The sequence below is a fragment of the Culex quinquefasciatus genome, chromosome 3, assembly GCF_015732765.1.
Source record: "Culex quinquefasciatus strain JHB chromosome 3, VPISU_Cqui_1.0_pri_paternal, whole genome shotgun sequence".
NCBI lineage: Eukaryota > Metazoa > Arthropoda > Insecta > Diptera > Culicidae > Culex > Culex quinquefasciatus.
This window is the reverse complement of record NC_051863.1, coordinates 79,978,038-79,990,575: the sequence shown is the minus strand read 5'-3', so window position 1 is coordinate 79,990,575 and position 12,538 is coordinate 79,978,038. Positions and strand designations below refer to the sequence as shown.

General features: G+C 43.7%; 2 protein-coding genes across 2 annotated transcripts in view; one reads left to right on the top strand and one right to left on the bottom strand.

Annotated features, from left to right (window-relative positions):
• Positions 1 to 12,538, bottom strand: part of LOC6035816 (neurobeachin-like protein 1) — an 83,084-nt gene that overhangs the window by 65,388 nt on the left and 5,158 nt on the right. The window contains 1 exon segment of the mRNA XM_038263214.1: positions 9,396 to 12,533. Within this exon segment, the coding sequence (XP_038119142.1) occupies positions 9,396 to 12,533 (3,138 nt within the window).
• On the top strand, positions 367 to 9,165 carry LOC6035815 (adhesive plaque matrix protein). The gene is made up of 2 exons (XM_038263215.1): positions 367 to 633; positions 7,131 to 9,165. The coding sequence occupies exons 1-2, from the start codon at positions 604 to 606 to the stop codon at positions 9,021 to 9,023; spliced, it is 1,923 nt and encodes a 640-aa protein (XP_038119143.1). The 5' UTR covers positions 367 to 603; the 3' UTR covers positions 9,024 to 9,165.

Here is a 12,538-nt window from a genome sequence, read left to right as displayed (position 1 = left end):
ACAGACCTCAACCAACTCACGAACCAGCCCCAGAAGATCAGGTTCGAATATGCTGAAATTTTATAAAAGATGATCTCCGTCGGCGAGGAAGTTTAGTCTGGCGAAGAAAGTGGCATCGGTATCATCGCGTCCCCCTGGAGTATTGAGCTGAAGAAATCCGCCGATCTTGGGGAAGCTGATTGGCCCCTCCGAGGAACCTGCTGGAACCTGATCTACCGGACCGATAGCCGTCGAGGTGCGCGCGAAAACTCGTTTTCGGAATTAGTTTTGTGTTGCGCGCGCGCCAAGTGAAAGAATCGTATAAAGAAAAGTTTGAATAATCAAAGCCTCAATTGAGAGCAGTTTTCTCAACGGGATATAAAAATGATACGCAGTGCTAATAATAAACGAAGTGTAAAAGGCCATAATTTGTGCAATAATTGATATATTACTACCATCATCCAGAGTCCAAACACCAGAGCGACTGCGTGCAGTGAACGAAAAACCACAAAAAGAGAAATGATACGAGGAGTCATTTGAACTTGAACGGGGCGAAGAAAATTGAGTGATCCACCTGAATTCACGCCGAGTTAAAAACCAAAACCGCAACAACCAATAAGCAGCATGGCAGTCTGCCGACAGCTAACATTCGCGGTAAATATCGAAAGAAAAAAATTCAACACCCATCAAAACAAATATGGCACGGGGAAGCAGTGGGTCCAATTTTGGACCCGCACGGAGAGAGGAACAAAAGCTGCGTCTGCGTGCGAGCTAATTAACATTTTATGGGTCTATTCCGGGGGGTCTCGTGGCGCAGGGGTAGCGGCTTCGGCTGCCGATCCCGATGATGCTATGAGACGCGGGTTCGATTCCCGCCTTATCCACTGAGCTTCTATCGGATGGTGAAGTAAAACGTCGGTCCCGGTTTCTCCTGTCTCGTCAGAGGCGCTGGAGCAGAAATCCCACGTTAGAGGAAGGCCATGCCCCGGGGGGGCGTAGTGCCAATAGTTTCGTTTTCGGGTCTATTCCGGATTGAAATCGTTTCACATTGCCCCTGAAGATCCTAGAGTGGGGTAAAATGTGATTGAATATGCACTAGGATGTAACAAAAATGACTTTTTGGGGCATTCAAGGGTTTGTTCCAGTGGGCATACTAAGCCCAAATCCAAAATATGAGCTTGATTGGACGTAACAGGAGCTGGCGCTCCACCCTTCAATTTTAAATGGGATTTAACCCGTAAAAAAAGATTTTTTCAAAAATGTCACTTTTTGAGGCATTTTGGCCACCAATGCGTTTGCCAAAAACATCACTGGCGTGTAGGCCAGATCCTTGCGCATCTTTTGGTATCTATGACATTGTCATTTGGAGCACCCTGGAGCTCGGTACAGGCCTTCAAAGTTTGGCATTTTTTCGAAAAATCGGTCCCGGCAAAAAAGATATGCGTCGCGCCTCGCGACGCCCTAGACGCCATTTGATTTTGCTAGGGCCGATTTTTCGAAAAAATGCCAAACTTTGAAGGCCTGTACCCTCCAGGGTGCTCCAAATGACAATGTTATAGATACCAAAAGATGCGCAAGGATCTGGCCTACACGCCAGTGATGTTTTTGGTAAACGCATTGTAGCCTGAAAAAATCTTTTTATTAAATCCCATTTAAAATTGAAGGGTGGAGCGCCAGCTTTACGTCCAATCAAGCTCATATTTTGCTTAGTATGCCCACCGCAAACCCTTGAATGCCCGCCAAAAAGTCATTTTTGTTACACTCTAATATGCACATTTTTATCGCGACAGAAGTGGAACCATCCATCACCAAACGTTAAAGGTCAATGATAAGCACCAGGCTTATTATATAAAATGTGTTGAATAAATTGGCTTATACACATTTCAAAATAAATATAAACAAACAAGCCTTATCCGACAATCTTCGTTCTGCCTATTACGTGTGTTGACGTTTTTAACTATTTTGCTTATTCAGCCTCCTTTGATCAAAATTTGATTTTACGTAACTTTTCCCATACAATCTGCAAATTTTCCGGTATCGGTTCCAGAGTGGCCAAAGTTGTAACTTTTGGCGTAAGAATATTCCTTGGACTATCTTTTGAAAAATGTAATTTTTTGGACAACCTCGTTTCGGATGGAAGGGATTCATACTCGAAATGCGAGATTCATAAACTAGGTGTCCGAAGGCTTGGTTGTTGGGGACAATTACAAGCCTCTTTTTACCTAAGCTGATTCGAATTTACAACCTTTGGATTGTGAGTCCAACTGTCTACCAGCGACTCTACCGAGACAGCACCCAGAGAGATGACCTGGACTAACGACCTAAACTCTAGGTTAGACCGGGGCCAACATTTTCTTCCCTGTCCGACGGAAGACGTGATCAGACAAATCTCATAGCGAAAAATGCTACCGGGGCCTTCTGGGATCGAACCCAGTCTAATTGGGGTCTTATTATGTTGGCCAAGGAACTCGCATTTTTATTCTTGTACCATGAAATTTCAATTTACAGCTAGAGACTTCAATGTAGCACTATTTGTGTTGAACAAAATGTGCCAGAAAGGTGGTTTCTTTTCTTAAGTATACATAGTACGTCAAATTAACATCCAACAATAAGGTACTTTTGAAGCAGCCATCTGAACTTTGGTTAAACTTTTCAAGCCTATTTTCAAAAACATGTCCAAAGTAGGCGATAGTTAATGCCCACTCGAGAAGGCTTAACTATTTGAGAGGGTTTACCCATCCATGTGCCACTCGTCAATGTGCGTGTTTAAGCTTTATTTCGGCAGACACGCAAAGTTGGGTGTAAACGTTATTGTTACGCAACTTTTGTGTGTGAGAGAGAATGCAGATCAAACACCCAGTTATGCATTGATCTCTTCCGGATGAAAAGGTGCGATTTTTAACTACTGTTTCAAAAACCTCATGATGTAATCATACAGTACCGAGAAAAATAAAACTATAAAACAATGAAGAGCAAACATAACAATTATCTTAAAACTTTAAATTCATATATTCGAATCCATAAATCATTTTACAATGGTTCAACCCATTATACAACTCAGAATCTATTGTTAACAAAATCAACTGAACAGGTCAAAATACTTAGCAAGAATATGGCTTAAACAACCGTCCTAATTCAACCCATATGAGCCGACTCACCTCAAATTAGCAATAAATTTAACTTGTTTGTTCTTCACTATATTTCAATCAAAGTGTAATCTTATTACAATACCGGCATCAAGTTTGTTTAATCATTTGGTCGTGTTGAAATAAACTAAATTGACAAATATTTATTTTCCCAAAAATTTCTCAAGCATGCTCAACTCAACTAGCCAACAAAACAGTTTCTCAATGAATGCTCAACTTGTAGCTATGGAAGTAATCAATTATCCGGTGATAAAACATCACATAATATGATTAACCAGAAAACTCGTTATCCGCAGAGGAAGAACCGCTGCCGATGTCGCTTGAAAGTCACGATTTTCAACGCCAGGGAGGGCATTAAAAATCGAAAGCCCGTCTAGGCATGTTTCCAACCATGTGTCGCCGCTCCAACAAACCAGTTTCCAACGACCATTGCAAATTCAAAACCCGCGATCGAACTACGTGTGCGTGGATCGACCGCGGAGTGATGGAAAAGCTCGCAAAAGAATGAGAAAAAGTAAAAACTAATTCGACCGCTTTTCCGCCCCCCGTTTGATTGCCCTCACACGCGCTTGCGAGACACCTCACGCTGGCGAACCTGGCCTGGTCTTGTCGTTCTTCGAGCCAACATCCGACGTCGGCGTCGCGGCCAGGGCATTGGCTTGTGGCGGCCGACCTGAGCTGCTAGGTCATGTCTAGTGCAGCAACAGCAGTTGGTCACATTTTCTCGGGCGTGTTCGTTCCATACCAGTCTGGGCGCTCTAATGAAAGTGTCCAACCCAGTCAACTCTGCACGTCAAGGCTACGAGCAACAGTCGTCGTCTGTCTGGTGACATTCTACTGTCCCAGAATGGCAAGTTTGATTTTTTTCATTCTAATATAGCTGAGCACGTGACCAAAACGCCGAACGCACCTGTGTTGTGTGTTTTGCGTTTGACATTCATTTGAAAGGTTTTAAATCATCAATATTTCATATGTATATATATTTCAATCTGCATTTTAAATATATTTGAAAAATTGAAAAACTAAAGGTTTAGTGAATCACAATGTTGCCCACCTGAAATTTTTATTTTAATTTTTGTTAAAATCTCTCCATAAAAAACGCAGGTGATATATTGAGAAGCATGTGTACAGACTCCATTAATTAGCCCTCGTAAAAAAAAACACTTCCAACAACATTTCTGAGCAGGCTCAACTCAAGGGGAAGCATGAACTTTGGGGTTCCCAGTAACACGTGCACTTTGAATTTTTCAAAAAATATTTGGTCAGGGCTGAATGGTTTTTCTCAAAAGTTAGTATGGATAGTTAGTGCTGTTCGTTACTCCCACATATAGCGGGCAATTTTTGCTTGTATGCAACAGTGACGAAACGCCCTAATTAGCATAGCATAGCATAGCATTGGTGTCTACCCGTAGCTGCTACTTCGTTATTGACCAGGACCCCCAAACATTGCTCCGTGGACCACAGATGAAAAGTAGGAACCAATCATCACCCCTTCGCAATTTTCAAAGGTCCCTATCGTGTTGATCAATACCGACGCCGGCCACGACCAGTGGTAAGACACGGGGAAGTGGATGGGAATGTTAGCCGATACTTGAGTGATGGGACCGCCAAATCGACTGCGTCTCCGACAAAGTATCACATGAGTTTTGAGGGGTTAGTAAGATGGGTATGAGGTCAGGATTCACTGTGGTAGGTGATGCGACCATGAGCAATTTGTTTATCGGTTAAAATTTTAAAAATCTTAGGCAGCCGGCTGCGGAAAGATACCTATCTAGGGATTTAAATATAGTATTAATTCGACCGCGTTCTCCAGAAATTCTCCGTCGGCGTGCCTTCCGATCAACGGTGATGTAGGAAGGGCTTCATTCATTAAAATTATTTTATATCATAAGCCTTAAAACATATCCGTCGTCGTGCCTTCCGATCCTCGATGATATGGAAAGGACTTAATCCAGCAATACGACTTGCTTGTCTCAAAAACATAAATCGGATCGTTTCTATCGAAAACTATATAAAGAGAACAAAAATTAAATTCATCGGCCAACGAACGCACGACCAAAAAATAAATGAAAAAAGAAGAAGAAGAAATCCAATCACCCCATGCACTCGAACAGCGACACAAAAGAGACGGAAAATAACACGAAAAAACAGGACTGAGCGTCCACACAGGCACCGCACTACTCCAGTGACGAAACGCCCTAATTCTCCATACAAACTTTGGAGAAAACTATTTGGCCCTGACTAAATATTTTTGAAAAAATCAAAGTGCACGTGTTACTGGGAACCCCAAAGTTTATGCTTCCCCTCGAGTTGATCCTGCGCAGAAATTTTTGTCAATTTTTGTAGGTCAGTGTAATCGAAACTCGCATCGCATCACGACTTTTTTCGTTACCTTTTTTTGAGTCGATCATATGAACTCATACATGATCCTAAAAATGTTATACATAGCGGCGATAAATATTTTTATTAGTCTATTAAGAATATTTATCTGATGCCTAGCGAAATAGACTATCATCCGACAAACATAAAAACTTTGATTATCAATTCACTACGGAACGATAACTCAACAATTTATAGATATTAGGGTGGGTACGTTTTTCAAAAAGTTCTCGGATCAAGTTTTAGTATGGTTCCCCTTGTAGGGCATGCCCATAGGGACTTTCATGCCAAATATCAGCTCATTTGGTTGTAAACTGGCTGCGCGCATCAGGGTTAAAGTTTACATGTATGGGAATTACTATGGGAAAAATGGACTTTTTGTTCAAGCGCTCCTACAGGTCTGGGAAAATAACGCGCCAACTTCTGGTATGGTCAGGCCTATGGGGAATGGTCTGGAGAACAATTTCCCGAAGAGAGCATATGGACTCATTGTCCCTAGACCTGGCGCATCGGCAAACAATCCGATGTCTCCGGAATCAACGGTTTTCCCTGAAAAAGCATCAAATTTTCCTTAGCATGCTATGAAAGCTTGATGCACACCACGACGCCATAGTCAGGTAACTAACACGTGGGTGAGAAACGGCTGGAATATTCAATTGCAAACTTTCTTTTAACTAGAAAATGATCATTGCGAGCAATTCTGATATTATTCAGTCGAATTCTGAATTTTTGCATAGCAAATTTGTATTTTTTTTGCAAATTTTTCATCCACGTGGTAGCTGCCTGACGTATGGCGTCGCGGTGTTCATTAAGCTTTCATAGCATGCTAAGGAAAATTTGATGCTTTTTCAGGGAAAACCGTTGATTCCGGAGACATCGGATTGTTTGCCGATGCGCCAGGTCTAGGGACAACGAATCCATATGCTTTCTTCGGGAAATTGTTCTCCAGACCATTCCCCATAGGCCTGACCATACCAGAAGTTGGCGCGTGATTTTCTCAAACTTGTAGGAGCGTTTGAACAAAAAGTTCCATTTCCCATAGTAATTCCCCAAACAATGAGCTGATATTTGGCATGAAAGTCCCTATGGGCATGCCCTACAAGGGGAACCATACTAAAACTTGATCCGAGAATTTTTTGAAAAACGTACCCACCCTAAATAGATATATTTTGTTTTGGGTCAATAATTCAGGTTAGGGTTTTGAGTTTCCTTTATGGAAAATGCAGAAGAAATCAGACATATTTCCAATTTACTATAACAATGATTGATCATAATGCCATAGTAAATGTAGATGATACTTCGCAATACATAGTGGGTAATTTTGACTGAAATTCTAATTTTGAGAACGTCAAAATTTGGTTCGAGGATCCTTCTGATGCTTACTTTTATGTTTAGACATTGCCAGACGATTTGGAAAAAAAGGCTGCTAGGAGATTTACATTCTGAATAGGTTATTGAAAGCAATACGAGGGATAAGACCCTTCCTGATGTCCGGGACTGGTATAATTTGTATCAGCAAAACCATGTCTTATACAAATTATAGTCGCCCAGCGGAAATCGGATTGATTGCAAACAGAAGGTGTTTTAATATTTAAAAAAAAGCTATTTTTTATCAATTTCTTTCAGCTGTTTTTCGTCTGCTCCACACTTGCTGTAGAAGTTTCCCACCACAACGGCTTGGAAGCCGGTTCTGATGGAGAAATCACCAACACAGCAAAGCCACTGCTGGATGATGAAGTACTACCAAAGTTGCACCGCCAGAAACGACACGACATAGAGATACATCGCGTCATCAAACGAAGACCCAAGTTACCTCCGCCACGCCGAAAGCCAAGACCACCACGGAGGCCACCAAAGCCGAAGGTCAAGTATGGACCACCAAACGTCAACTACCCACCGCTGACACATTATAAGCCACATGGCTATGAAGATACGTTCAGCACTAGTTACGAAACATCTTACACTGATCAAAATTCCTTCGGTGAGCCACCGGCCAGCTACGGAAAACCGATTCATCCGTCACCAACATTTGGATCGCCACCATTTGCCTATGGACAGAGTTCAATTTCTTACCAGGGGTCTTCTTTTGGCAAACCAAGTTTCGATGAGGCCAGTTTCGAAGGATTTGGTAAACAAGTTTATGGTGGTTCAAGTGATTTGGATGAGTTTCCCGGAATTATAGAAGGTCCCACGCGAACATACTCATCAAACAGAATTCCTAATTTTGGTGGATCACCCTCGATACCCTCGCATGTTCACAGTAAGTCACCCTCTTATCAGCAACCGTCATCATTCCTGGAAAATAGGCCTAGCTTCACTTCCCATAAAGAACCACCCAGCTACACCCGGCTAACAGAGGTTGATAATCCCCAGCACCAATTTCCTCTCGAAGGTTATAATAAAGACCCATACAGAACACCATTAACCTCCTACGAAGTCCCACTGACCCAACAAAAACCTCAACTATTTGAACCAACTAAAGATTTCGATTCGTCCTACAAAAAGGGGGCAAATTCATATCCCCCTACCAGCGTAGTTTCAACCCACAGTACGTCACACAGTAGCACAGACAGTGACGAGGAGGACTATTACCCAAGTTTACCGAATCGCTATGAGCAAGAGCAGTTCCACAATCCCTCGAAACAAAATCCAAACAAGACCCCGTCCAACTCTATTCAAACTATCAACGACAACGATCCATTTACCAGCTTCAATACGTACTACGATGGAGTTTCAGAATCTCAAAAAGTATCCGTCAAAACAAAAACCAATAAGGATAACTTCTCGCTAGAAGAATTTTACTCGGCCACACCACCGTCGTCAAAGCGTACCAAAACCACTCGTCGCAAGAAGAAACCGAAGCCCGCCAACACGCCAGTGGCTCACAATCTCGACACGGACGACTTACGGGATGCGTTCGGCTCAAGTTCCGACTTCCATCAGGTGGCCATCGACGCCGATGAGTTCCTGGAATTTGAACCGCAAAAACAGATGAAACACTCGAAACCACTGGGAGTGACGATGACTCGCAACGAATCTCCAGCCAACTTCGTGTTGCTTTCTTCACAAAATAGACAAAAAGAAAACAATCAACCAAATTACAGGACACCGTCCAGCAATCCAAACTATCAGAAAAATCTTTCCGCGCTACCAGCATCTGATTACAAAACCTTGGACATTAACTACTTCAAATCGGTGGAAGCAAAGAAGAAACCTGCGCCAACTGGTCCGATTGGTTTGGAAGATGTCAGCATCCTTTCCGTCCAGAAATCCAACTCCCAAAGCTATTACGCAGGAAACAGCAACAACGGATTTCAGCCAACTCGGCGGCGCAACGGAGCGTACTATCGGGCCAACCTCGACTACGAAATGATGGGCGAGAGTGATGAAAACTATGACGAGATTGGCGATGCAGGGACGTTTGGAGGCCGGCTTGGAACCAGCAGGGTCAAGAAAGATTTGACGATCAAAGCGGAGGACAGTGCAATACAGCAAGATACGAAGGTGGATGCTAGCTGAGTGACAAACTTTGTTTTTGTTTGGTAGCGAGTAGCTTTAGAACAATTCATCTGGTACCTATCTCATTCAACCATTTCATGTTATTTATTGTTGTTACTAAATAAAATAAATCAATCGTTTCGTTGTAACGTGGTCAAATGAACAGATTTCTTTGTAGATGTCCGATGTCCATAGTACAGTCCAGACTCGATTATCCGAAGCCTCGATCCTTATCCTCGAATCTAGACTGCAGTAGTAATATTTAGAATTAATTTCAACATTTTCTCTGTAGTTTGAACCGCACCTTATTGGTAATATTTAACCAGGTAAATACAAGAGAGCAAAGCCCAAAAAATAGCTTAAAAACAAGAGTGAGAGCTGAAGCTTACATACCTTTTTCTCGATGAAACTGGTCCATTGCTTAGAGGTGCAGTAGACTTGAAAGTCTTGGAAGAAAATAGGTCCAGATGACGTAGCCGGAAGATCGGGAGTGCTGGTCGCTAGACCTAGCGATGTGCGAGATTTGTCCAGCAGTGCTTTCAGCACTGGAATCAAAAATGAATACTGTTCCGAGTTGCCAACCTCGATTGCACTACTGATGGCGTGATTCATGCTGTACAGCAGAAAGGCTATTTCTGCCGGTTCCTGATTGATACGGTTCTGCAACAGTCCATGAAGCTTTGCAGTGGCCATTGCAACAATGTCCGAGTTGTGGTTGTGCGAACACTTTAGCAGCAGTCCCAAACACAGGTGGGACATTTCCGACCAATCGTCCGAACTGCTCTGCTGGAAAACCATCAGAATATCCAGCAGAGAGAGCACTCCATCAAGCAACTTTGTCGAACACTTTTTCAGAGCATCTTCGTTTGGATCAAGCACTACCAAATCGTACGCCAACCGCAGCAACTGAGCGGCATTCTGCTGATGAGTTACAACTAACTGTGCGTTATCTCCCAAATCAATCAGTGCGGCTTGCACTCCCATTTCCAGAATGCGCAACCTAAGAGTTAAATGTGAGCAGTACAACTCATTGTTCAGTGCTATCAGATTTATGCACGCCATCACTTGTCCCCGCTCTTTCCACGAATCGTTCGTATTTTCAACTCCACGCCACAGAATGGTAAACAGAATATTAGACACTAAATACACTAGATATTCTTCATCGTTCTCATCGACACTCTTCAAATTGGGCCCACCAGCACCCGCTGCCGATGCTGTACTATCTAGATCGTCCGCACTTCTGGTTGACTGTGTGTCATCTTTCACGGAGGACACCGCCAGCGATTCTTCCATCGAAATGTTTTCCTCACTGCTACTTGAAATTGACAGCGAACTCTTCTTCCTTCCCGACACTTCTTCGAAACTCAAAGTCAACGATTCGAACGCGTCTTGCATACCCGAAGTTTTCTGTCTAAGAACCGAATACACCGAAGTTATGGACGAAGTAATATTGTCAACCACCGCTTCCTGAGCTCTGTCGGCTAGCTCTTTAAATTCACTCTCAATCACCGAAGCTGCTTCCGTCATAAACGAGTTGGCTGATTTCGGAGTTTCCTGCGCCTTCAGCTCCATTGTTTCATCGTCAAACACGATCAAATCATTTGGACCCCCACCGATTGACGATTCACTTTCATGCTTGACTATATCCTCAATGTTTGTGAGGATGTTTCCCTTCTCCTTTTCCTTATCCGACAAGGACCTGTTCTCGACAGGCTTTTTGATGAGCAAACGAGCGATCGATTCCTGCCAGCCCACCTGTTTGGCAATCATTTGAGGTGCTTTCGGTTTGGTGAACGTGCTCGTCATAAGTCTCTTGGCGATTTCCAGCTTGAGCGATAAATTCGCCAAGTTTGCATGGTAGATTAAGCACAGCGCCCCAGCGTAACCCATTTCCGTATCCAGGCAGAGATTGAGATCCAACAGACCCAGGATAACATCCGGCTCCAAGTCGAACGGAATCATGAACGAAAACAACCCCGGGTATAGCGTACTACACTCGATGGAACCCTCGTACAGACGTAACGCTGCTTTGTGCTTGCTGGAAATGCGTTTCGTGTTCAACATCCCTCCGATGAACTTAAGCAACCTCGTGTGCACCTCATTTCCAAAGTGACGATCCATAAACAATGTGTACAGCGCTTCAGCCATGTGTGGTTCGTACATCAGGAGAAATATTTGATCTTTCACGTGCTTACTCTCAATAAGGGTTGTAAGCATTTCTAAGATTTCCACCACAACCGGTTCAACCTTGATGGTGGTCAGAAAGGTAAGTAGAGCTGAAATCTCTTTGATGTTGACCTCCTTCTGGATGTAATAGCGCAAGATACGAAGCAGTGAATCACGCACCATTTTTGCATCCTGGGCTGGCAGAGTGCACGTGCCAGCGAAAAACTCTTGAATGGTATCGAGCAAGAATTGAGTTCCGAAATGCTTGCGAAAGTACTTCCGGTCTTCTTTGATTATAGTGCTGATGTACTGAATGTGTCCAATAACAATCTGGAACTGAGCTCGAGCCCAAATGCGAAAGTTAAACACCAAGTCTTTGTAAAGAATGTGCAGAAGTTCCATGTGCGCAGAAGGCATCTCGTTTTGAACGGATTCTATCAACAGCTGAACAGCCATAAGTACGTTGACGTCGAACAACGATTCGCTGCACTGCTGAAGTAGCTGACTAATGATGGGGATTCCATCGTTTTTGAGGATACTTTCCTTGTTCAGTTCGTTGCCGTAAATGAAGTTCCGCACCAAGCAAATGAAACAAGCAATGGGGTTTTGAATTACTTTGGATTCCGTTAGCGAATGCGTTTGCAGCATTTCCCAATCGTCAAAGTGTTCCTCTCTGGTTGGTGAAGCCAACGGCGTAAGCGGGATGAGCTCGTCTGAAGTATGCACGTCCGACGACGGTATTTGGCTAATATTGTCCAAGATTGGCAGCAGCGCACTCATCCCTCCAACCCCGTTGATTGCGTTTTGAATTGAAACTATGCCCGATGAGCTGGCTACGACATGTCCATTGTACTGGTTTCCAGGGGCCAGATCCAAACACAATCCATCGAAACATGCTCTGGGCGAAAAACAGAACACAAACTTCGATGCCATGTCGAAGGATTCAATCATGTCCGTTGCCAAAACGTTGGCAATACTTGGACCAGCTTCGAAAACGCTCTTCAAGTTGATGTTCGTTTCGGCCAGCAGAACACACCCAAGCTGACCCTTGAGGCAGATGGCCTCACCAAACACCAGGTCCTGCATCCCGATTGGGTACGACTTCACGCTGGGATCCAACGAAGTGGTGCTCGATTGTCGCGCGGGTAGCGTAAAGTAACTGGGAACCTGCGAAACTATCCCCGGCAGGAACGTTTTCTCCATCAGGTTGGGAAACAGACCTCCCTTTGGCTTTTCCTCTCGTTCCGCCGGCGGTGAGCTTGTCTCGGGCGTGGTATTCATCCGAGCCGTGTTGGACTGATGGGACGTGTGGGCTGCCTTGCGCACGTTGTTGTACGGAGCTCCGATAGCGCAGTAGTGGAAAACCTAGA

Excerpts from the sequence above, each read along its gene's own strand:
- LOC6035815 (XM_038263215.1), top strand. The coding sequence starts at position 604 with ATGGCAGTCTGCCGACAGCTAACATTCGCG. Across the intron at positions 634-7,130 it reads GCCGACAGCTAACATTCGCG|CTGTTTTTCGTCTGCTCCAC; the intron begins GTAAATATCGAA and ends AATTTCTTTCAG.